The sequence below is a fragment of the Euprymna scolopes genome, chromosome 41 (genome assembly GCF_053919585.1).
Source record: "Euprymna scolopes isolate OS-2025 chromosome 41, ASM5391958v1, whole genome shotgun sequence".
Classification (NCBI taxonomy): domain Eukaryota; kingdom Metazoa; phylum Mollusca; class Cephalopoda; order Sepiida; family Sepiolidae; genus Euprymna; species Euprymna scolopes.
In genome coordinates this window covers 23,369,988-23,396,881 of record NC_136522.1, presented here as the reverse complement: position 1 = coordinate 23,396,881, position 26,894 = coordinate 23,369,988, and the positions used below count along the sequence as shown (strand labels likewise).

The 26,894-nt window shown below is 33.1% G+C and overlaps 1 protein-coding gene across 5 annotated transcripts in view; it reads right to left on the bottom strand.

Moving 5' to 3' along the window:
* Positions 1–26,894, bottom strand: part of LOC145266421 (polyglutamylase complex subunit TTLL1-like) — a 66,964-nt gene that overhangs the window by 28,472 nt on the left and 11,598 nt on the right. For all 5 annotated transcript variants that reach the window (XM_080122086.1, XM_080122089.1, XM_080122090.1 and 2 more), the window contains exons 4-9: positions 23,729–23,871; positions 22,355–22,459; positions 19,526–19,601; positions 16,236–16,370; positions 9,726–9,834; positions 6,581–6,661 (exon numbers count right to left, since the gene is read on the bottom strand). In XM_080122086.1, coding sequence (XP_079978212.1) covers positions 6,581–6,661; positions 9,726–9,834; positions 16,236–16,370; positions 19,526–19,601; positions 22,355–22,459; positions 23,729–23,871 — 649 coding nt within the window. The remainder of the gene's footprint in view (positions 1–6,580; positions 6,662–9,725; positions 9,835–16,235; positions 16,371–19,525; positions 19,602–22,354; positions 22,460–23,728; positions 23,872–26,894) is intronic.

Here is a 26,894-nt window from a genome sequence, read left to right as displayed (position 1 = left end):
ATGATGTTATTGGTCCATATATATATTAAAGTGAAAGTGTGTGTGTGTGTGTGTGTGTGTGTGTGTGTGTGTGTGTGTGTGTGTGTGTGTGTACATTTCCCTACACAATATCTCTGTCAATTTTCAGTCTACAGACTCGAAATTTGATATACAGGGTACTGAGATTTGGGAAAATCTATGTGATCCGTTTTAGGCCAGAAATTTGGCTGTTAAGGAGTCAAAGTTCAACGATTTGACCTTTGAAAACTCTACCAAACTCCTCCACCAATTTTGGGTCTAAACGCTTGAAATTTAGATATAGGGTCCTTGGACATGGATCTAACTTAATAACTTGATTTGCGCCCAAAACAATTAATGTTAAAGGGTCATAATAGGGTCAAAGTTAAAAAAATTGACCGCTTTTTTTTTTTTTTTTTTTTTGCTCAACATACACCTCCAAACACCCGGGCAACGCCGGGCTGAAATACTAGTGAAAAATAAGGATAGAATTTGAAAACAGCAAAATTTAACATGTATGAAATCATCTATATATGAAAGCTACATGTCTGTCTGTCTCCATGTTTTTAAACTTTATTCGAAACTAAAAGTCGCAGTGCAGCACTAGGGGCCTCAAATGATTGGATTTTTTATAGACTGTTCTTTTATGAATCTTTAGCTGGTTAAAATAGTTTTTAAGGGGTCAAAAAGGGGTCAAATTGAAAAAATCGTTATACATTTTGTACATTCATCTTGGTTTATTTTTAATCAGTTCATACGTGTGTCACGTTGGTACAGTGGTAACGTTACCAGCTTTGAATGCTACAGTTTTGCTTTTGGTTTCGATTCTAGCTGATGGCACCAAAATACTTTTTTTTTACTTTTGAAATCACGGCTCTAATAATATATACGAAGTCTGGACAAATTAAAATATCATATTTAAGCGTATTTTATGACCGGGCAAAGTCCTCCCCCCCCCCGCTAGTGTCACATAATCGTGTTAGCATTTGGAGGTGTGGCATAAGCATGATGTCACAGATTCAAATATATATATATATATATATATATATATATATATATATATATATATATATATAAGCGAGATAAGACACAGATTAAAAATCAGGTGAAATATCCTGATAGATATTACTTGAGGTAATACTTTCAGGGTGATCCTAGCCAAAAAGGAGAAGCTCAGTATTTAAGAATAGAGCAATATATAAGTTTAGTGGTTAAAGTTAAATTCTGAAAATCAAAATATAGACACATATATTCGAGTTAAGAATTTATTGTTTGACAAAAGGAATATAAAGAAGAGGGTTATGTTAATTTCCTTAATCCATGGAATTTCAATAATGGCTCATATCATCAGAGGAAATGAAATGGATGAATAGACATGTATTTTGCTTTTCGGCACAAATATTAAAAACGTTTTTTGGGTAGTGAATAATAATTATATGAAAATAATTATAGGAAAAGGAGTTTCATACAACCTGGGCAGTCCATTATCGGAAGGAGTACAACCTCTTCCGGGGTATTATTGACAGATAGGCAGAATATTGGTCCAGGGGAGAAGGCAGTAATCCCATATAACAAGAATGCATGGTTGCCCCATACTGATTTTCCAAAGTATCTTTCCCTCTTCCAATCTCTTCCTCTATATATCTCTTCCTCCCCTCTCCCTAACCTTCCCCCTCTCTCTTTTCTTTCATTCTTACCCTCTCTCCCGTCCCCCTCTCTCTCTCTCTCTCTCGCTCTCTCTCTCTATATATATATATATATATATATCTTTTCTCCTCTCTTTTTCTCTTCCTTTTTCTATCACTTCCTTCATCATCTTTCTTGCATATCTATGTGGTGCTATGAGCAAAGTGAAGTATCTGTTCTCATATTACACTTCATCTTTTCTGTTCTCGGTCAGTGAAGAAGAAATCTTTTCAAACAAAAACAATTTTTATTTTTGTTTCAATCCAATCCTTTTTGGAGAGGTAGATTTTCCCCACTTTAAAAACCAACCTTGTGTCTAACTCTGCCCTTGCGGGGAAGCAAGTAAATTGGAATATTGTTGCCATATATGAGCTGCTTTATCAACTACTAGTCTCTCTTTATTGGACAGCGTACAAAAAAGGGTCTCCAATTTAATAGAGTCTGCGCTGTCAACCAAGCTCCAACCCCTGTCACATCACTGCAATGTTGCATCCCTGTGCTTGTTTTACAAATACTTTAATAGAATGTGCTCTGATGAACTGATAGGATACTCTTGACTAACATGACAAGCAACAAAATCCCACGCCTTCACTGTAAGTCCCCTAATGCCGAAGAACCTTTCTATTCTATTTTCTTCTCTTGAATTGCTAGACTTTGGAATTCCCTTCCTGTATCTAGTTTCACTGACTGTACTAACATGCAGAAATTCAAGTATAAAGTGACTAGATATCTTGCTGCTCAACTCCCTACTTATAGTGTCTCTGTAGGCATGGTTCACAGTAGTGATTTGCATCTTAGTAGCAATTTGCCTTGTTTGGGGTGAATATGAGTAAAAAAATAAAATAAAATAAAAAGTTACTTTCTGGAGCAGTGGAATGGTGCAACTATTTTACCCAGCAACTGCAGCAACAAATGTAAGTCTTGCATTTTAGATCTGGAGTGAAAGTCAATTCTATGAACTAAAAAAAAAGTGACTTCATTTATTTAATATACAAAGTGCCTTAAATAAGTTTCCAGACTTTTTTTGTACAAACATTTAAAACTGCCGTAGACTCTTGAAAATTAATTATACTATTGCTATACATCTTATAAGGAGACTGCCCAATTTTTGTGATTTCAGGTTCAAATGAACAGCTAGAGCAGGAATTGGAATACACCCTACCAAAGTCTGACTATCACAGCTGGTGAATTTCAAAAATGCAATCTGGACGTGAGGACACTTTAGAAGAACGATATGCTGTTTTAAACTTGGAAAAAATACCACAGAAACGTATGGAATGCTTCAGGCTGCTTTTGGACCGTCTTGCAAGAATCGAGCATCAGTTTTTGAGTGACATAAGACATTCAAAGAAGGTAGGAAGTCTGTGAGGGATGATGAGAGGTGTGGGAGGAGTAAGGAACTAAAGTTGATTGACCAAATAAAGAATTTCATGGATAATGACCGTCGTGTGTCTATAGAGATAATAAGTGCACAATTAGATGTCAGTATGGGAACTGTACACACAATTATTCATGAGGAACTTAAGATGTTGACGATTTGCATAAATGTACCACTCCACAACTGCATCCTTGTCACAGACTATTTAACCAAGATGGGTATCAAAGACAGTTCATCGCTCTCATTATACATTGTGTACATTCATCTTAGTTTATTTTGAATCAGTTCATATGCGTGTCATGTTTGCACAGTGGTAACGTCACCAGCTTTGAGTGTTACAGTTTTGATTTTGGTTTCGATTCTAGCTGATGGCACCAAAATATTTTTTTTTTACTTTTGAAATCACGACTCTAATAATATATACGAAGTCTGGACAAATTAAAATATCATATGTAAGCGTATTTTATGACCGGGCAAAGTCCTCCCCCCCCCCGGTAGTGTCACATAATCGTGTTAGCATTTGGAGGTGTGGCATAAGCATGATGTCACAGACTCAAATATATATATATATATATATATATATATATATATATATATATATAAGCGAGATAAGACACAGATTAAAAATCAGGTGAAATATCCTGATAGATATTACTTGAGGTAATACTTTCAGGATGATCCTAGCCAAAAAGGTGAAGCTCAATATTCCCTAGTTATTCCCTAGGCTCAAGGAAATCTTTAAAGGCTGTCGTTATGAGACAATTGAGGAGATGAAAGAAGCTGTGACAAGGGTTATGGACACGCTCACACAAGAGGCCTTCAATGGGGTCTTCCAGAAGTCGTTTGCACGGTACAACAGGTGCATTGCAGCCGGAGGAGATTACTTTGAAGGGGGGCTAGAGTTTCAAGTGTGTATTATCAATAAAAAGTGTTCATATGAAAAAAGTCTGGAAACTCACTGAAGGCACCTTGTATATCTGATTTCCATATTGTGTTTTCACTCGATGATCAACCACCTTACATACATATGCATCAATATGTATACCTGCATTGATGTGTATATATACTAGTGTTGGGACGATTAATCGAAATCAGAATTGGGAATCGGAAAAATTTGTATTTATTTTCCGATGCCAAAACGATTCCTTTAATTATATCTTTTTTATTTGATTTTGCTTAAGACAAAAGTAATTATATAACACTAAATATCTATATATTTTAAAATATTTTATATATTATATAACACTAAATATTTATATATTTTAAACTGCCAGTCAAAATAAAATCTACAGATTTCCCCCACAAGTATATTTTCATGCTTGAAAAGATATATGCACATTTAACATGTGTTTTTGTGGTAATCAGAAAAAATAACAACTTTATTGTTAAATATTTAGAGATTTATAAAGAATCGGAATCGCAATCAGTAATTGTATCGGAATCTGGAACTTAGTAAGGAATCAGTAATTGTATCAGAATCGGGAAAAATATTGGAATCATCCCATCACTATTATATACAGTTGCTATACTAAATAATTTCCCAGTAGGAAGGGGTGGTTGGTATAATGATCCAAACATTTTCCAGCAACCTTACAAATTTAACAAAATCTTCTATTTAAAATCTGGTATGAATGTCAGTTCTACAAACTTATCAAAACAATTCTGGCAATTCAGAAAAGGGGAGGGAGGTGATGATGGCTAAGTGGGTAACAACACAAACTGAAAACCTAGGTGTGCCAGGTTCGAATCCAGTTTGTTCTGCAGAAACGCTTTCACTTAGGGATGTTGGCAGCCTTCATATGATCTCTCCAGTATCTTTCTAGAAAGAATTCTAACTAGAATAATATCGGGGAAACCAATGCCAGCAACAGAATAATCTGATTCATACGAAATCAATGAATAAATCAAAACAAGGGACAAAGATATTCATTTCAACTGAGATAAAACAAACAGATGATTACATGAAGAGGCAGGTATTTTCTGGAGCAGTAGAATGATGCAACTATTTTCCCAGCAACTGCAGCAACCGATTTCATATAAGTCTTGCTTTTTAGATCTGGAGTGAAATTCAATTCTATGGACTTATAAAAAATGGGGCTTCATCCATTTAATATATATCCGATTTCCACGTTGTGTTTACACTCAACAGTCGACAACCATGCACACGTATATGCATCAGTGTGTATGCCTGCGTTGATGTGTAAATGCAGTTGTGATACTAAATAATGTTCTTTCCTCCTCCGTGTACCTTGAGCAAAATGGAACTTCTATGGACATAGTTTCATTCCTAGAACTATTCGTCTGTGGAACACAATAATATATGTCTGCTTCCCAGCAGACTAAAACAGTCATTTTCAAGTTTAACGTTAATAAATTCTTGTTGAGACGTTCATTTAAATGGTCCAAACAAATAGATCATGACATGAAGATCCAGGTATTTTCTGGAGCAGTAGAATGATGCAACTATTTTCCTAACAACTGCAGCAACAGAAGTGCTCATCTGAGCTCCAATCTATGGTTCCCCTTTACCAAACTTTTACAAAAAGCACTCGTCTATCTGAAACCACTATCAATATTTTCCCCTACTCTCTGTCTGTGCCTAAACCCAAATATGAATTCCATGAATAAAACTTCTTTCCTAGAACTGCCTACCTGTGGAACTCTGTTCCGCTGGCTTGCTTTCCAGCTGTTGTTCTTGTTGAACTGTCCCCTTAATAATCAAATTATACCAAATTTATACTACTAACAATTAGTACGCTATTTGTCCCAATGACTACCGTATACTCGAGTGGCCCCCAGGCCTTGATAAGTAGTGATTCCTTACCAAAATAAAAATTAGATCTTGAGTAAAAATCAAACTTCTCACACCTGATAGTATCTTACATCTCTGCAATACAGCCACCATTTGCCGAAGCATGGAATATTGTTGCCGCAACGTCTAAAATCTCTTTATTGGACAGGGTTCAAAATAGAGTCACCAATCTAATAGGTCCCACACTGTTAAGCAAGCTCCAATCCCTGTCTCATCGCTGTAATATTGCATCCCTGTGCTTGTTTTATAAGTACTTTAATCGAATGTGCTCCAACAAACTTGCAGCACTTGTGCCCCTCTGCATAAATACCTCTGACTAAGAGGCCTCCCTCAATGCTGTAGAACCTTTCTATTCTGAAAGCTTCTTCCCTCGAATTGCTAGACTTTCAAATTCCCTCCCTTTATCCAGCTTCCCCGAAAGTACTATCAATTGTAAATAGATATCTCGCTGCTCAACTCTCATATTAGAGTGTTCCTGTAAACATGATCCCTAATTCACAGTAACTTTTCATGTCTTAGTGGCCAAAGAAAGTTATTTTCTTAACCAGCCAAACGATCCGATGTTTTTCCCAGCAACTTTAACTTCAGATTGAATATAAGTTTTCCATTTTAGCAAAAGTCAGTTGCAGGTGCTTATCAAAACAAGAACTTCCTCAAGAAATTTAATCAAATCAAAGGAGAACAATGATTCTATGGTAGACATTTACCTCTTTTCCACGTGTGCTTTCTAGGAATAGACGTAGATTCTTTACGGTCCATTTCCCACCATGGACAGCATTGTATTCCTCCTGCAAGAGTAAAAAGATTTTTTTGTGTGTGTGTGTGTGTTAAGAAGTTATGCAGATAAATATTTATAAAATAATTAAGAGTTAAATTTTAAAAACTTCTAATTTTTTCTAAACAGAAGAATAAACATAGAGGAGTATCCAATGGAAAATGATGATTATTTATGATAAAGTTTCTCTTAACGAAGGATACATTTGACTGGATTTAGTATGTAATTGATTAAATAGATTGGAATTCTATTTTTATTATAAGAACACAGATTGAAAAATTCCATACTTCACTGGCCAGGCAGAATCAACTATCAATATTATTTTGACAAGAATTTCACACGATAAATTTATATGTTAGCTTTTATTTTGTTTATTTGCTCATTTTCTACTAAGAAGTGTTTTTAGTTAAATATCTATTTATTTATTTATTTATTGTTTACTTGCCTCCTCACGAGGGCAGAGTTAGACACAAGGTCGGTTTTTAATATGGTAGAAAACCAGCTCCCCAAAAAGGGGCACTCTGGTCAGTAACAAAAATAAATATATTAGTCATGAAGGATTTCTCCTCCATTAACCAGGACCAAAAAAGTGTAGTGCAGCATCAGAACAGATACTACACTTTGGTCTTGGCCAAGAAAGAAAAGGCCAAGAAAGAAAAGGCCAAGAAAGAAAAAAGGCAACTTTTTTCTTTTTTTTTTTACTTGCCTGCCCACGAGGGCAGAGTTAGACATGAGGTTGGTTTTTAATGTGGATGGAAACCAGCTCCCCAAAAAGGGGCACTCTGGTCAGTAACAAAAATTAAAAATTCTCCTCCATTAACCGAGACCAAAAAAATGAAGTCCAACAGTGATGCCACTCATTGCTTTTATCGCAGGGATCTCCAACAACGGATCAAACTCCAGCTGTTTATCAAATACATTTTATACGTCATCTTTTTTATAAAACAAAAGTGCTTGTGTACATTTGTGATCTTTTAAGGAAACGCATTTCAGGTGAAAACATTATTACATGTCACATCGAAATTAGTATGAATTTGTACAAGTATTCCACATTAAAACATACAATAAAACTCAATAATTCAATAAATTCTATTTTTACTTGTAATTATTTTTCTACTAGATCTTTTTTTTTTATAATTTTTGAAATTTATACTAATTTCGACATGACATGTGAGTTCCTAATAATGTTTTCACCTGAAATGCGTTGGTTTAAAAGATCATCAATCTACACAAGCAGCAAACCAAACAAATTGAAAAGATTAAAATGTGATCAACAGGACATCCAATCAAACTTCCTGATATTTGCATATTGGTTTTGAAAAAGGACATTTTATTAATTGATCATTATTATCTGTTATATATATCATTGCTTATTATTATTTGTTATACATATTATGTTATTTATTATTATATTTGTTATGTACAACATAATTACGTTGACACACTGGTTCTCATTAGATCGCTGAAGTTAAGCAACGTTGAGCCTGGTCAGTACTAAAATAAGTGACCATTTCGGAATACCAGGTGTTTTATGTACTCTCCGTTTGTCTTGGCATTATTGTTTTGTTTTGTTTTTTTTACTTGAGAGTAACCACTTATCAAGGCCCGAAGGCCACTCAAGGATAAGGGTTAATGAATGTAAGGTAGTAGTAGTATAGTAATCGTTAATGGTGTAAATTCGGTAGAATTTGATTATTTATTGGGACAGCTCAACAAGAACTTGTTTACATTGGATTTGAAAGCTACCATGTTGTATTCAATTGAGAAGCAGGCCAGCAGAACAGTGTACCACAGGGGGACAGTTATGGGAAATAGGTTTTGTTCATGGAATCTGTATTTAGAATCAGGCATAGATAGAGAGTGGGAGAAATTATATATAGTGGTTGTATCTAGTCGAGGGTTTTTTGTGAAAGTTTGGCAAGGGGGGACCATAGATTGGAGTTCAGTCGAGCACTTGCCATGAAAATAACAATTGAGTTGAGACAGGTTCGCAACGTATCTTCTGTGGAAAAAAAAAACGTTGCAGGGAAGAGAAAAGGGTATCACCAACTAGGTTTTGAAGCTGGTTTTGAAATCTATCAAGACTGGATATGGCGCGCCAAGCAACTACCTGACTCACATAGATAGAGGATTGCATCCGTAGTGAAATACCTACTGGAGCAATAGAATGATCCAACCATTTTTCCAGCAATTTTGACAACAGATTTAATGTATGTGTTCTATTTCAGATCAGGAGTGAAATTAAGTCCCAGAGCTTGTCAAAACATGGAGCTTCCCCAAGACGAGAGCCATACATTTCAATTGGAGCATGATGGGGGTCAGAACAATTATGATGAAAGGAGTGAAGCTTGGTGAGTCGTCCTGAACTTCATCTTGCCACTGGAATCAAGCAGTGTCGACTCATGAGAGGAGTGCTTAGGGATTATGCAACTTTTGCTTCACAATTCATCAAATGTAATCCACCATCCTTCCAAGATGATCAGATGGTCCTCATTTTCCCTTTATTTATGTGATTAAAACACGAAATATTAAATGCAAGGGAAATAACTCATTTAAATTAAAAACAAGGGAAATAACTCGTTTGCATTGCATATGAAAACGATTAGTGATCCTTTAAAACAAACGCATTTCAGATGAAAATATAATTACGTACTTACGTGTCATGGCGAAATTAGTATAAATTCCCAAAATTACGTAAAGTGAGCTAATTTAAAATAAAATAGAATTTACTGAATCATCGAGTTTTGTCTTGTTTTAATATGAAAGAGTTACATGAACAAATCAATATCACAAACTGACATATCTCCCTTGACTTAAATTATTTATTAATTAATTAAGTCTGCCATTTTTAAATGCATTTTCAAAGAACGAAATTGTGCTTCATTTCTTGCTAAAAATGCATCTAGCACATCTTCTAGTGGATCAATGTTCATAATTTTTGAAATTTATACTAATTTTGAAAAGACACGTAAGTACGTAATAATGTTTTCACTTGAAATGCGTTAGTTATAAAGATTATCAATAATATTTGTTTTAGGAATTAGATCTGTAAAGTTAAACCGACTGCGTCCACTTGCCCCATGTTTCTGTATGGACACGTTGGTCAAGTGAACAAACATGTTGTCCAGTTCGTTGATATTAGCATTGTATTTGACCGTGCAAAATCGACAGAATCCAAGTTGATATCTGAAAAATTAGGAAAAGGGAATAATATGGATTAAGAATTTGGATTTTGGACCCGAATTCAACATAATTTTTTTTATGTTAAAATACAGAAAAATGTTCATGATGTACTTGTCACAAAATGAAAATGTCATATTCCAAAAATCACATAAATTAATCAAGTAGTTCCCTTTTATTTTTAAACGAAGAAAATTTAATTGTAAGAGGAAGTGAGACATTGTGTTTTGATCCGCCATGTTTGATCATGGGAGACAACTAAATTCGAACGTCTGAGATTTTAAAATCAACATTGTAATGTCTACAGAATACTATTCATCACTAAAACTTGTAAAAAGTGATTTTCTATTTAAAAAAAAAATCTATATATGTAAAAGGCAAAATGTGTGTGTATATTTGTATGTCTGCCAAAAACTTCCGACAGACGCAACAGATCCTGACGAGATTGGTATCCTTTTGAAGCTTGACCCTTCGGACGACAAATATCCAAAAATTGACCAAAAAAATTTATTCCTTCACCCTCAACTGGGCACTTTTCTACAGGGGGTGGTCAGATTTTCCGACGGCATTTCTGTAAGTTATCTTTTCTTTTCGATTGACTATGCTTAATTTGAATGCTTTCGACGTCAGACTTTCTTTCACTTTCTTTTCCACCTTCGCATAACGGGTTCAAGCTTGCCTGCCTACTACCACTTTTTTCTATTTTTTTTAACACCTCTCTCCACCCTAGCTGCCTACTGTTGCTTTGATTCCCTCAGCCCACTATTACCATTTTTTTTTTAACACCTCCCTCCACATGGGCTACCAACTGTTGTTTTGATTCTCCCCAACCCCCCACCTCACCCCGTTACTACCACTTTTTATTTTTTTAACACCTCTCTCCACCCGGAATTCCTTACTACACCGCCTACACACACCCAGGCAACGCCAGGTACCCCACCCCCCACTACTACCATTTTATTTTTACCCCTCTCTCCACCTGGTCTGCCTACCATTGTTTTGATCCCCTACTACCACTTTTTTTTTAAACCTCTCTCTCCACCCAGACTTCCTACTATTATTTTAAACCCGCACACACCTCTCCACACCTGGGCAATGCCGGGTACGTCTGCTAGTATATATATAAAACAAGTACTTGATCAATTTTCAGTATTTTTTAGGGTACGTACAACAAAGATTTTTTCTATACTTTTTATTTTTAGGTTAAACTCGAGATTTGCAATTTGAAATTTGATGAAAACCTAACAAAGTTATTAGTTTAATTAGAACTTGTGCTTGCTGGTGTAAAAACTTACTCCAAAAAGTTACTTTAGTTTTTACAGCATATCAACACTTTCTGGGTTATTTAAATGCCAAATCCAGTAATTTTGGAAAAAAAATTTATACTTCAAGTTGTTTATATCTGAAAATATTTATTCGTAGGGTCTGTTTTCTTTTTGTAGAGAAAAATTATTGGTTTCTCTTTTGGCATTGCAGAACATGATTGAGTTTTTCAAAGGGAAAGGAAAGAAATAATAATTTCAATGTTTGATGCATTCAAGTCAGGAAGACAGTCTGGTTTGTTAGCGCCAGAAAAAGTTACTTCAAAAAATTGTGTGTTATATATATCTTTTAAATGTACGAAATAAACCAGGTTGGATTCTCATATAGTAATGCATCTTACAAATCGATATTTGATTTTGACTAGTCAGTAATTTACATAAACAATACGTATGTGTTTTTTGCAAGCAAAAATATTTAGTCCAGTCTATTTCATTGATAACATATTATATTGAATCTGATATTTTCTTTTGTGATCTACACCAATCTTTTTCATTGGCTACTCCATCTCTGTTTATTAACCAATGAAATTTGTTGTAATATCTAATGACATCAAAAATCTATTATCTGTGTAAGTACTCTTACATTACTGATATTACATCAGAGCCTGTAGCGCAGTGGATAAAGATGTTGAATCTCTATGGTTCTAAGAAAGATGAGAATAATAGTCTACAATAAATAAATTAATTAATTTCTTTATTCGTTATTCTACATTTTATTTCTTGCTATAATCTATTATGTTAAGGGCAAACGTCTAATTGTTTGTGTGTGTGTGTGTGTGTGTGTGTGTGTGTGTGTGTGTGTGTGTGTGTGTGTCCAGTAAAAATTTTTGTCATCTGCATCATAGAGGCACGAATGCAGTATTGGTTGGTAGAAAGAGCGATCACTCTATTTTGTTTATAAATGTTGTTTTGTTTGAAGGGGGGGGGATAAGATAAGATAAAAACCTTGCTTTCGACACAGTTTACAAACCATGCATGTGTGAACCGTCATTATGTTCTTACATTTTAAAAAGTTAAATTTGTGACGTTATAACATCTGTGTCTTCCTGAATTCATCAATAACATTCACTTACTAACTTAAGTCATGCAACTTCGCACCCAGCATGCATCAATTTTAAAAAATTGTTTTTGCTTACAAAATTTTGCTTTCAGTTTTGCTTCTGCCTGATGCCACCCAGGCCCCTTTTTTTACGATCAGGCAACGCTGCCCCCCCTTCCTCGTCCCTATTTTTTGTTGTTGTTGCAAACTGTCACAAATTTTTATGACCATGGGCAACATCAGGCAGTCCTGCTAGTCTATAATATAAAAGAAAGTTGTTTCCATGTGTATGTGTGTGAGTCTTCAGCTAAAAATCAAAAACAACAAAACAAACACCCACAAAGTTGGCATATTATCAAACAGCAATGCCATGGGTGAATAATATCTAAAAAATAAAAAAAAATATGAATTTTTTGAGGATCCACTGAGCAAGGTTTCGTCAAGGTCATTGGTTTTACGGGCATTTTTAATCTTATCTATTTTAATAAAGTTGTATTTCTGTTTATTTGTTTATTCACAATTTGATTAATATATCTAAATTTTAACTGTGCCTAAACCTAAACATAGATTCCATGAACAAAGCTTCTTTCTTAGAACTGCACGCCTGTGGAACTCTCTTCCGTTTGCCTGTTTTCCAGCTGACTACAATATGCTTGTCTTCAAGTCCAACGTTAACAAGTTCTTGATGAGCCGTTCCCCCTAAGTAATCCAATTTATAAAATTTTCACTACTTATGATTAGTATGCTATCATCCTATTGACTAATGTACACCTATTAACCCTTATCCTCGAGTGGCCTCCAGGCCTTGATAAGTGGTGACTCCTTTGTAAAAAATATATATATATATATACAGAAAGGTATACTGTTTTACAAATAGCGTTTAATATTGACTCTTATTCCTGCATGATTTCTATACATACTATTTATTTAAAGGGAATCAACATGCAAGAAGTTATATCATTTGCATATTACATTAAAAAAAATCTGTTTTAATAATTAGCTCTAAAGTTTTAATGGAAATTCATAATAGAATTGTTTTAAGTATTCTATTTAGAAATATTATATAAAGTTGATTTATTTAATTTAATTTTAATTTTATTTACATTTAATTTGATTTATCTATATATCAATACAATAGCATGTGTGTAATTTTCTGTGTCACGCTTACATCCGGGTCATTAAATCGTTATGTACTTCCATTTTTTGTCATAAATAATTTTACCAAGAATTCTTCATAAGTTTTGGTTTCGGTTTCGATTATAGCTGATGGCTGTTAAGTCATCTATTTTTTTATAAAGTATTTTATCAAGAATTCTTCATAAGTTTTGGTTTCGGTTTCGATTATAACTGATGGCACTCCAGTTATCTATTTTTTTTATAAATAATTTTATCAAGAATTCTTTATAAGTTTTGGTTTCGGTTTCGATTATGGCTGAAGGAACTCAAGTTATATATATTGTTACATTCAAGAAGTAACAATTAAAAATATGAACGATATGAAATATGATTTTAGGAAAATGATACTTTCCTTTATTTACAATAATAACAAAATAAACGAAAAAATGTTTATTAACAAAAGATAAAGTTGTTTAGAATTACTACTATCAATACAAAGAAATAATGATGGCTTGGTGAAATTCAGGTCAAAAAACAAGACGAGGGAGTAAAGGTTACAAGGGAGAAGGAAGGGCAGTCAAAATTAAGAACAGCCAGCAGGCAAGACTTCGAGTGACTATTCACTCTATTAATAACGAAATTCAATGACAATAAGATTCCTTTTTTGTTTTTCTTTTAAATGTTTGCTCAATGAGAAAATTTCAAAAATCTGTTTACCACTGGTCCAGAAGGCATTTTCTGCAGACTTTCCGTGGGTTGAGGGGCTATATTTTCCTTTGGGGGGGAGGGATTCTTTCGGCTGACTTATCCATGAATCAAGAACTGGAGTTACCTTATCGGTTTTGAGCTGATAACTGATCTGCTTCCCTTTCCACACCTATTTATATGGCACCACAACCCATTCTAGGTTATTGCAGACCTTCTAGATCATTCTAAAACTTCTAGATCATTCTAAAATTTTTATGACTATACTCTGGCTTTTAAACTATTTCGTGAATTAAAAACTTTGGGGATTTGATTATTAGGACTGCCTTGAATACTTTAGAACACATTTTAAACTGTTTTATTGATTTTTTATTATTATTTTATAGAAATGCTCCCTCATAACAATATATATATATATATATATATATATATATATATATATATATATATATATATATATATATATATATATATATAAGCTTTTATTTTGGTTTCAATTCAAGCTAATGCACCCAAGTCATATGGATATATATTTTTTTTATTTTGGAAATCGCAACTTTATGATATATAAAAATCGCTAGAACATTAACTCTATAATATATATGAAATCTGCATGGATTAAAATATCATATTTAAGTGTACTTTACGACCGAGCTTTGCCAGGGGTGTTCATGCTAGCTTAGATAAATACTTTTGGAGTTTTAACAAAAAAGCTACAATAATATCAGAGCGTCTCCATATACACTGAACATCTACAGAATGTCAACATCAATATATTACATATGAATGAGTCCCCTGTGGAATTTCCACAAGTCCCGCTAGTTTTTAATTATTAGTATAACCAACATCAGCTGCATTTAAAAACAGAAGTAAGTTTTCATTTAACCTATGAGTTATTTCCTTTTAATCTCTGAGATTTTATTTGTTTGTTTGATTTATTTTGTTTGTTTGTTTCGTTTTACGGCATATCAACCACTTTTGGGTCATTTAATGCCGAAACATTAATTGTAATGTGTTAGATGTTGGTTAGTTGTTCAAAAATATGGTCAACTTTCAGAAAAATCATAACAACTTAAGATGTTTTGTGTATCTTAAACAGTATATGACTAAACCTTTCGCCAGGCAATGTTTTTTACCTTGCAATGCCGGGTATGTACAACTAGTTATGTACTAATAAAAAAAAATGTCAACTCATTTTTAAATTTGTAGGACTGACCTGAGTCACCCCTAAAAGCCAAGAAGTAGGACGAAAATAATACCATTCCCCAAGAAATAATAGTTTCTTAGCCCCTTCTCTTTCTCCTTCTCATAAACCGGACACAAACCAGAAACTGTTATCCAGAGTCCCTGATCATCTCCCTCTCATTCTCTCTCTCTCTTTCTCCTTACCAATCCCTAGCCAGCATGACAAGCGAGTAGACAGTACACTCTTAGCCCCGAAACCAACGAGACGTATGTTGCTGGTGAACATTATTAACAAGAGGTGTACTCACTCCAAAATGTAAAAAGTCAAATAAAGTTTTTTTTCCTTTTAAAGGTTAACATTTTTATTACTTTTATTATTCCAACAACAACTAATGAAGACAAGTGCCAGCAAGTGTTACAAATTATTAGGTGCTAACTCTGGATTTTATTTATTGTTTTTAACATTCTTTTCAAACTATTGCCATTATCAACATCATTTCTCTTCAAAGGGATAAGGGATGGATAGAAACTTAGAAAGGGTAGCTTTAGTCGTGCTCTGGAGTCATTTTTGATTTTATTTAAGTGGTTTCAGCAGTGCTGTAGAAGCCTCCTCTCTTTTATTTATTTACTTTTTTCACTCTAAATAAGTGGAAGGGAAAGAAGGGGCTGAAAAGACGGATGAGGAAAATGAAGGAAGATAGAAAGGTAGTGGAGATAGAGAGGAAAATGAAGGAAGATAGAAAGGTAGGACAGATAGAGAGGAAAATGAAGGAAGATAGAAAGATAGGACAGATAGAGAGGTAGAGAGATAAAATATTTGATAGAAATATGTTACACTTTTATCTATTTTGTTTTTTAGTGACTCTGGGCAATTACAAGAGTACTTTCTCTAACAGTCTGAAACTAAATTCAAGGGAGATAACTCAAGTATTAATCCAAGAAGGATAATTCATATAATTTTACATAACACTATAATACATCATCCATGCATCAACATGAAAAGAGAATAGCGCATGACTAGAAGTGAAACAATTGCTTACATGTAACATTTCAGTGGGCGAAATGATGTGACAAGAACATAGAGCCGTAGGTCAAACTTTTTCCCTCCAATCAGGAGCGGGTTGTCAATATATTTTGAGATGACGTAAGTATCTTTTGCTGTTGGCGGTACAAAACTGTGAAAAGAATACAACATTCCTGAAAAATACTGCAAAAAAAAAAACAATCACCAAAGTTAAGCAACATTCAGTCTAGTTTTTAGCTAGATGGGTGACTTTTTGGAAATGCTATGTACTGTAAAACAAATAATAATTTAACTCGATGTATAAGTACTTGTGACCTTTGTTTGGAGCGTCACTCTTTATCCGTGCTGAAACCTAAACGTAGATTCCATGAACAAAGCTTCTTTCTTAGAACTGTAAGCCTGTTGAACTCTGTTCCGTTTTCCTGCTTTCCAGCTGACTACAATATGATTGTCTTCAAGTCCAACAAGCTTTTGATGAGCCATCTCCTTAAGTAATCCAATTCCCACTACTAACGGTAATCACAACATTTTCCCATTGACTACTGTACACTCATTAGCCTTTATCCTCGAGTGGCCTCTGGGCCTTGATAAGTGGTGACTCCTATGTAAAAAAAAAAAAAGCCAGTGACACACAGCGTCCTGTTCTAGTGATCATTTATTACGGCAAAGTTCCGCTCAGAGCTCCCTTTCTTGCCTTGATAAAGTATGAAACCAACTTTGCAATCTAGTGAGAGATCTCTTCTGTTCTCTATAGAACCTTTATCACAAAAAAACAAACAAAAAAAAACACATTGCTTATCTTTCTTTACTCTATCCTTGTTTACAAAAGGGTACTTGACTGAACTTCAATCTCTGGTTCTACCTAAGACATTCACAGCAAGAACTCGTCCTTTTTGTTCTTACTCTATGTGCCTAACACCTCAAGTGGAATTTCTATAATTGTGGAATTTCTATAAACAATAATATAATTTAACATATAAAAAAATATAAATATAAAAAAAATATGAATATAAATAATTAACATAAATAAATAATCTATAATATAAATCTCACCTGTCTGTTTAAATGTATGTATGTATGTCTTAAACTTTCAGCAGAGGCGACGGAATTTTCACGAGATCGGTATCATTTTAAAGCTCGATCCTTCAGATGATAAATAACGAAAAATTAGCTAAAAACATTAATTCCTTCACCGTGTTTTATCACTCAATGAGAACCCCCTCCCTGGACTTTAGCCATCTAACTCTGTCTCAAGCTATTCGCTGCCATGTGGGACCCAACCCATGTGCTGTATCAGGTCGTCCCTCCATCTCATTCTTGGCCTCTTATGTTCACTAAGTGCCCATTCCTTTGTCCTGATGGACCATCTGTTGTCATGGTGTCTGGCTACGTGCCCTACCCATCTGTGTTTGGATGTTTTGATGGCAGTATTGATGTCAATAACTCTTGTTTGTTGGCAGATCCAGATGTTTGTTAATAAACATATCACTCAATAAATCCTACACCTAACTCATAACAGCTTTTAGGCAAAATCTGATAACTGTTACTAACATATCACTCAATAAATCCCATGCCTACCTTTTAAAATAACTTTTAGGCAAAATTCAATACCTGTTTATAACATGTCACTCAACAAATCTCATGCCTAACTCATAAAATAACTTTTAGGCAAAATTTGATAACTGATTCATCAATATTGTCTCCTTCTAGGATGATACATTGATTCAAATGTTTCTCTTAACAATTTAATGCCTTTTTTTTGTCTTTGTTTCTGATATCACTTCTTTGTTAGTGCAAAATGAAAATGTATTACTTGTAAGCGATTCATCAAACACAAGTTGCTATTTATTTATAGATGAGGAGGCATCAATTCATACTTTTCCCAATTATATTATAGTTTATATGATTTTAATTGATCAATTTGAATTCATTCGACTGATTCTCTCACATATATCCACAGTTATTATTCATTGTTTCTGAGAAATAGTTTAAAAATTTAAACTTTGGATGATTTTTTTACCTCTCATTATTTATTTATTTTAATTAATTTTAATTTTTTTTTTTTTTTTGTATAATTAATACAAATATTTGCTTAAGCCCGGTATTGTTTATTTTAACTAGATGCATTACATAGACCTTTTTTTTTTTTTTTTTGTATAATTAATACAAATATTTGCTTAAGCCGGTATTGTTTATTTTAACTAGATGCATTACATAGACTTTTTTTTTCTTTTTTTTTTTTGTATAATTAATACAAATATTTGCTTAAGCCGATATTGTTTATTTTAACTAGATGCATTACATAGACCTTTTTTTTTTTTTTTTTTTTTTTTGTATAATTAATACAAATATTTGTTTAAGCCGGTATTGTTTATTTTAACTAGATGCATTACATAGACCTTTTTTTTTCTTTTTTTTTTGTATAATTAATACAAATATTTGCTTAAGCCGATATTGTTTATTTTAACTAGATGCATTACATAGACCTTTTTTTTTCTTTTTTTTTTTTTGTATAATTAATACAAATATTTGCTTAAGCCGGTATTGTTTATTTTAACTAGATGCATTACATAGACCTTTTTTTTTTTTTTTTTTTTTGTATAATTAATACAAATATTTGCTTAAGCCGGTATTGTTTATTTTAACTAGATGCATTACATAGACTTTTTTTTTCTTTTTTTTTTTTGTATAATTAATACAAATATTTGCTTAAGCCGATATTGTTTATTTTAACTAGATGCATTACATAGACCTTTTTTTTTTTTTTTTTTTTTTTGTATAATTAATACAAATATTTGTTTAAGCCGGTATTGTTTATTTTAACTAGATGCATTACATAGACCTTTTTTTTTCTTTTTTTTTTGTATAATTAATACAAATATTTGCTTAAGCCGGTATTGTTTATTTTAACTAGATGCATTACATAGACCTTTTTTTTTCTTTTTTTTTTTTTGTATAATTAATACAAATATTTGCTTAAGCCGGTATTGTTTATTTTAACTAGATGCATTACATAGACCTTTTTTTTTTTTTTTTTTTTTGTATAATTAATACAAATATTTGCTTAAGCCGGTATTGTTTATTTTAACTAGATGCATTACATAGACCTTTTTTTTTCTTTTTTTTGTATAATTAATACAAATATTTGCTTAAGCCGGTATTGTTTATTTTAACTAGATGCATTACATAGACCTTCTTTTTTTTTCACTTATTTTTATCTTACTACCAGGATAATACCGGTCATTATTATTTTATATTTTTATTTTATTCTTCAAATAAGAAATGATTTCCAAGCCAAAAATATACCTGTTTGTCTTGCTGTCCCTTGACCATTTTTTCAATTGAGAAAGTTTGTTGACGAGGAATATGCCAACACCTCTTGCTAAAAATGAAAGAGGAAGATGTTTTAGGAAAAAGTAATTTTAAAAATAACCATGTTTACATTTTTTGTTTGAAAGAAATGTTTTTAAATTTAATTTATGATATGAGGTCAAGTAAAAATACAAACTGTCAGCATGCCCGTGTTACTAAAAAACTGTTTTTTACATGCCTCTATAAATCAGCAAATGGTTTGAACAAGTCAAAACGAAATCTAATTATTTTTAAGAAGTGAATTTTTTTAATCTTAAAGATGTCAATAAAATAATTGTTTAAACTAGCGGTGCCTGTGGAAATTCCACAGTGGCATCTTTCATATGTAATATATTGCAGCTGGGCATTCTGTGGAAGTTCAGTGTGCATAGGGATCCTGCGATATTATTGTACCCCTTTTGTTAAAACTGTAAATGTATTCATCTAAGTAGTTAATGTATGTCAGAATATATCTGGTTATTACGGTTTATCTCCAATATTGTTATAGGAATCTGTGACATATTTCCCAACCCCCTACAATGTCATTGTACTATCTTTAAACAGAACAGATACTACACTTGGATCGTAGCCAGAAGAGCAAGAAGGTATATTTTAGTTTCACATATAATCCAAAAGCATCATTTTTTTTGTTTATTTAATTATTTTTTTCCAATGCGTCTTCAGTGATCGGGAGATCCTATTTATTTAAAAGTAGGATAGAAGACGATAACATACTATGAACATTAAATTAGCATACAGATATGATAATTTAATAAATAGGATCTCCTGATCGAATACTATATAATCTGAAAACTGTGACACACATATGTACAGTCATGACCAAAAAAAAAATGGGCCAAGAGTGAAAGAAGAAAGAAATCGATTTTTCAATATTTTTCCATGAATTTTTGTTAATTTTAACTGAAAATTTCTATTTTTCAGATCATCATTATTATAGCATATAATAATAAGTGACAGAATTAATCCTAAAAATGGTAGTATCGCATCTTGGCGAGGATATAAAAAACAGAATTGCAGGATTAAGGCAGTCCAAAATGATTTACAAGCAGATTTTTGATATTTTAAGAAAAGAAAAAGTGAAAACATCTTTTTCTGCAGTGAAGCGAATTGGTCAAAGGTTCGAAGTCGAATGCTTGGTAAAAGGGAAATCTGGATCTGGTCGCCCTAGAGCATTCACTTTGAAGGACGACGACGGGCTTAAATTAACTGTCTTGAAGGATTGAAAGGAAACTTATGTTGACCATAGCAAAGAATTCAAAACAGGGGCTGGAAATTCTCTTTCTAGATATACAATATCTAGACGAATGAAAGAAATGGGATTTTCTTCTAAAAGGTGTGCAAAGAAGCCATTTGTATCTAAGAAGAACATCAATGATAGAAAGAGATTTTTCTCATGTTATGGCAAGAAAGATACAAACTGGTTCAGGAATGTTATCTGGTTAGATGAATCAAGATTTTGTCTTGTTAGTGATGCTCCCGATGCTCCCGAATGGTGCAATCAAAGAACTGGAGAAAGATTTTTGCCAAGTTGCATAAAAACGGCAGTTAAACACGGGAATGGAGAGACAATAGTATGGGGAACTTTTACTGCAGCAGGAGTTGGGGAACTTATTAGATGTGAGAAGTCAATCAATGCAAAGGAATACATTCGAATATTAGAAACAGGACTGTTACCAAGTATCCAGAAGCTGGGAATATCTCAGAACATTATTTTTGAACATGATAATGCCCCTGCACACACTGCTAAAGTCACAAAAAAATGGTTTTCTAATGATTCAATTAATGTGATATTTTGGCCAGGTCAAAGCCCCGATTTAAACCCAATCGAGAATATTTGGTCCATAATATCTCGTGCATTGGATGGAAGAACCTTTTCGAACATTGACAAACTGTGTGTGCAAAGCGAATGGAATAGCATCTCCTCTTCACAGTGTTCCACTTTGGTTGAGAGCATGTCTAAAAGGATTGATCTTTTAAAGAAATCAAAAGGGAATGTGATTCCATCCTAAGCATTTATTAAAGTAAATGTCTTGTTCTATGTTATTAGTCTCGTTTAAGTTCAATTCTTCTTTGTTCAATATAGCTTTTAGTGCAATAAAATGTATAAAATTTGTTTGGTCCATTCTTTTTTTTACTCACGAGTGTACATCAAAGGTACTACAGTATTAAATTATACTTCAAATACTTTATTCACTTATATATTCTTTGTTTAATTTTACTTTGGTTTTTTAAAACAAAGAAAATTTATCTAAAAAAAGATGAATTTTGTTTCTGTTATTTAATTAGGAAAAAAAAACATAACTGCCAGCACAATATTTGACCTCATCTCATATCCTTCACTGCCAACTTCTCGACTTCTGCCCTCTCATTTTCGGCCTTTTTATAACATCTTTTTTAAGGCAGCTAATTCATTGATATGCAAATGAATGCATATTAAACTACAGTTTCATTATGTTCTAATACATTTCGGTTATTTTATGAACCTAACTGATAATTGACATTAGTGACCCAATCAAAGAAAATTATCCCTTAAAAAAAGTCAACCATTATTGAAACTTATCTGTTCTAACTGTTAACATATCTATTTCTATAAGGCGCAAACAAAAAGAAACATTAGTGACCCAATCAAAGAAAATTATTCCTTAAAAAAAGTCAACCATTATTGAAACTTATCTGTTCTAACTATTAGCATATCTATTTCTATAAGGCACAAACAAAAAGAAATGCTGACTTTCATATGTATATATCTAGAAGAGAAGGTACCTTTTCCGCAAGGTTTCATTATCCACATTGTGTTGGGATGTTTGCGAAATTCTTCCACAAACAAATTGTAATCAGCAGGAAGCATCAATGTCTGTGGAATGAAATCTGGAAAGAAAAAAACTAAGAATTTCTAGTCTGTAATCTAATGATGTTCATTGCATCGCTATTTCAATTTCATGATTGTTCTTTAAGAGCGAGTCTATGATGGAAATTGGTAATTGATGATTTTTACTGTATCTCTGAACTTAGTCTGTTAAACAAATTAATACAATAGAATAAAATATGTATTAGATACGTTTGAAGCCAAAAACAAAGCATTATTATGAAAATAAACAGATATTAATTTCTGTTTGAAATTTATAAATATATTTCGAAGTTATACTTCATCCTCAGTATTTCTTTGTTTTCTTTTTTTTATCAAGGAACACACATTTGGCATTGTTAGTTGAGGTCAAGTCTACAGCAGCTATGATCACATTGCAATCTTACAGGGTGGAACCATAAAAAGTTTCACTCTAAAGAAAACGACACTACAGCTTTATTTTAAAACTTTTATTGAAAAAATTAAATTCTGGTAACTTGATTTTGTAGTTGAGCTGACATCTACATTTAATGTAGCCACTTTCAGTCTCAATCGATATGGGTCCAGAACTGGCAGCATGCCTATTCCACAAGCACCAGTGGGAGCTCAGCAAATACTTGGCAGATGGTGGCAATCAGGCTGGCTTTGGTGTTGAGGGAGGTCATGTTGGTGATGTTCTTGACGTATGACCAAACGAAGTAGTTCAGCTGGTTCAGGTCAACGGAGGGGGACTAGTGAGAAAAGGAAAGTCGTAATACTCCTTCTGAAACCAAACCCAGGTCTCTTTGGACTTTTAGGCCAGCGCTGAGTCTGCCAGCAGTTACCTGATTGCATCAGAGGATCATCACACTCTTCAGCATATCCAGGTACATTTTGGTGTTGACTTTTAAGTTGACTTCGAAGATATGAGATGGCATGATATGGCCCTTAATTGAAACCACATCAAAGACCATAACCATCTTCATTGAGCTGTGTGCTCAAGCATTGAACCGTCCGGATTTGCATTTTGAGGGTGCTGGCAATGGTCCTGTGGTCATAACTTGGTTCAGTAGAGAGCATGAGTTGTACAGCGACGCATCTCCAATCTCGCTCATTGAACATTGTGTCACTTTCAGACATGATAGAAGGCTCCTATCGCTCTTGGGGTTTGTACACAACTGGCCAACTAGTAGATGGTCTATAACAAAAAAGAAAAATGGTTTTCATTAAATGGAAATGGAATCATGCCGTCTTTTCTAGGGCGACAATTTTATCATTCCACCCTGTATATGCAAGTGAATTTACTTACTTACCTAAGTAAAGGTATCTTCCATTTTCATCTTTCTCTGCAAGCGGGCTGCCTTCTCGTTCCAGGTCTTTACGATAGCGTTTAATATTTTTTACCATCAAATCTTTACGAGTAATTTCCACGTGATTCGGAAAATGGTTAATAATTCTAAAAAAAAAGATTAGATTAACTAATAAAAAGATAATATTCATTTATTCCAAGTTTTTCAAAGTTTGTAAAAATCTCAAAGTAAACTATGGCATTCTATGGACCACTTCATGTTTAGTTGAGTAGAATGACTGGATGCCTATTGACAGAAAACCAAATCTATAATATAAATCTCACCTGTCTGTTTAAATATATGTATGTATGTATGTATGTATGTATGTATGTATGTATGTATGTATGTTTGTATGCCTGCCTAAAACTTTCGATAAAAATACGGATTTTCACAAGATCGGTATCATTTTGAAGCTTAACTCTTTGGACGACAAATATCGAAAAATTGGCCAAAAACAATAATTCCTTCACCCTCAACTGGGAAGTTTTCTATAAGGAGGGTCGTTTTTTTTTTTTTGTGTCGCCATTTTTGCAAGTCATCATATCGGTTGGAATGACTTTACTAATTTCAATATTCAAAACTTCCGGTCACGTCATGGAGTAGGGGTAGATGTCAGATTTTCTTTCACTTTCTTTTCCGGCTTCGCATCACGGGTTCAAGCCTGCCTGCCTACTACCACTTTTTTTTTGCTCAACACGCACCTCCAAACACCCAGACACCCAGACTAGTATATGATAAAGCAACAACCAGAGAAATCTGCAAACTGTCTTGTGCCGTATAATATTTTGGCAGACTTGAAGAATCTTGCTCTCCACTCTCTTTTTTTTTATTTTCATCAGTTTTTCAATTTTTTTCAGCAGATTATTATCAATGGACACTAGTCTACCAGATCATGAAAAAATGAAAAAAAAAAAAAGTCAATATAAATATTTGTTAGGGGTGCTCAATTTCAAATGCAACATTCTAGTAAAGTGATCACCCATTTTTGAACAACTCAACGTTTTCAGACCAAATTTTGATAACTTAGTCTTTCTTAAGCAGTTTAACTTCTTTTTCAGAGAATATTTTAAAAAGCGAAATTAAAAAAGGCTAAACTACTTTTTAAAAAAGGCTAAATTCGCGAAATTTGGCTTAAAACAGTGGTTCTAAAATAGGTGATTGATTTACTAGAAGGTTGCATTAGAAACTGAGCACCACTTACAAATATTTAAATATTGACGTTTTTCATTTTTTTTTTTTTTATATATATTTTGATAGACTAGTGTTCATTCAATAATAATCTGCTGAAAAAATTGAAAAAAGATGAAAATAAAAAAAGAGGGAAAGGTTCTTCAGGCCCGCCAATGTTTTTTTTTTCTTCTAGAATAGAAATTTGTTTTTCTGAAACACAGCATGGATTAAAGATCCTGATTCAACATATAACTTTTGGTTGTTCATCTGTGTGCAAAACGGTCCATGAAAATTCATCAAAATTTCTTTTAATTTGGAAAAAAAAATGAAAAAGTTAATAAAAATTTTGTCACTAGAATTTAGTGTAAATAATGGTCATATAGAAGACAAAATTAAATGAAAGAAAGTTTACATCATTTATTAGTTCAAAACAAGGAATATAACAAAATATTTTTTCCTTATTCTATGGAGTTTCAAAAATTAGGCTTTTCTCTTTGTAGGAAATAAATATTTTTTTAATGGAAATCGCTCCAGACAAGGCATGAAGCCACTTGATGTAAGGAACTAAAAAATTACTACTGCAAGGTTAAAAACTATAGCCAATGATAAGTGTTAGATGGACAGAAAACAGCAATTATTCCCCTTTGTCAGAAACATCGCTAATAAAATGTGAGGACTAAAGAACAAAATAAGGGAAGACTATCAAAAATAAACTCCACACCTACTTTGTACTCTCCTAAAATTATCGAAATAAAAATGAAACATTACTAGTTTGCATCAAATTGAAAACGGAAAATTCTAAATAAAAGCAACATTCAACAACGGGATTTCAAATTGTAGAATGCTGATTGAAAACGAGGTTGATGAATCCCAAACAGAATCAAAAGGCAAAATTTGATCAATGAATTGGTTGATTGAATAAATCCCAAGTCAGAAATCCATAAATTATTCACTCCTAAACTAATTAACCGATCATTATAATCAAGCTGGTATTCTAGCTCTTAATTATAAGGGGCTGAAATATGGGTTTCATTTGGTTTAGTTTAATTTAGGAGCAAATAAATTGTCATTATCCACATCATTTCTCTTGTTGGGGATTTGCATGATTTCCCCCCAAACAATAATTGAAAAAGAAATACACTACGAAATAATGTGAAATAAACTTCTGTTTATTTACGTTAAAAGGAAAGAAATTACTTTTTGTGTACCACTGTGTCAGTCTGTACAAAAAGGAAAAGAGGAAGAAAGTAAGGAATTCAAAGTGAGAGAGAAAAAGAAATAGATGATATGTTGCGGGTGAGATGAGAAAGAGAGAGAGTCAAGTAAAGTTCCTTGATCAGTGATACAGCATGTTATGTGTGCTACTGTATTTGCTCTGCATGTGTGCATGCTGCCTGCATCTTCTCTCTCTGTCTCCCAAAAGAAGTTCTATTTTTTCTTTTTATATTTTTTAAGAGGCTCCAGAAACTGGTAGAAATAAGCTTTTTTTTTATTGAGCCCTGATTGGTCAAAAATCCATATTTTGGCCGAGGAGAGTGTCTTCTACTAAGTTGGCCCTTTTTCAAGAGTCCTGCTTTTTGACCCCCAAAAGGAGTTTGGTATGGGGGAATACAGTAATCCCAAATGAATTTTTAGAAACACCCATGTGTGAATAAATTTTAATGTATGTGTATGTGTATGTTTGACATAAAAGAAACAGCACACTCTTCATAGTTTGATTTTAATTGTACTTTTGGCAGAAGACCTCTTACTAATATTACAGTATTATATTGACTAAGTAAGGAAGGGAGAAGGGTAACACAAACTTTTGTTCTACTTGGTGTTGTCAGGGATTAATAAAATTATCGTTATTAACATTACTGTATGATATTTAATGGTTGAGTAAGGGCGGGGTAACAAAATGTTTTTTCTTATTTAGAGTTGTCCTGGAGCAATCAATGAAAATTATAGTATTACAATT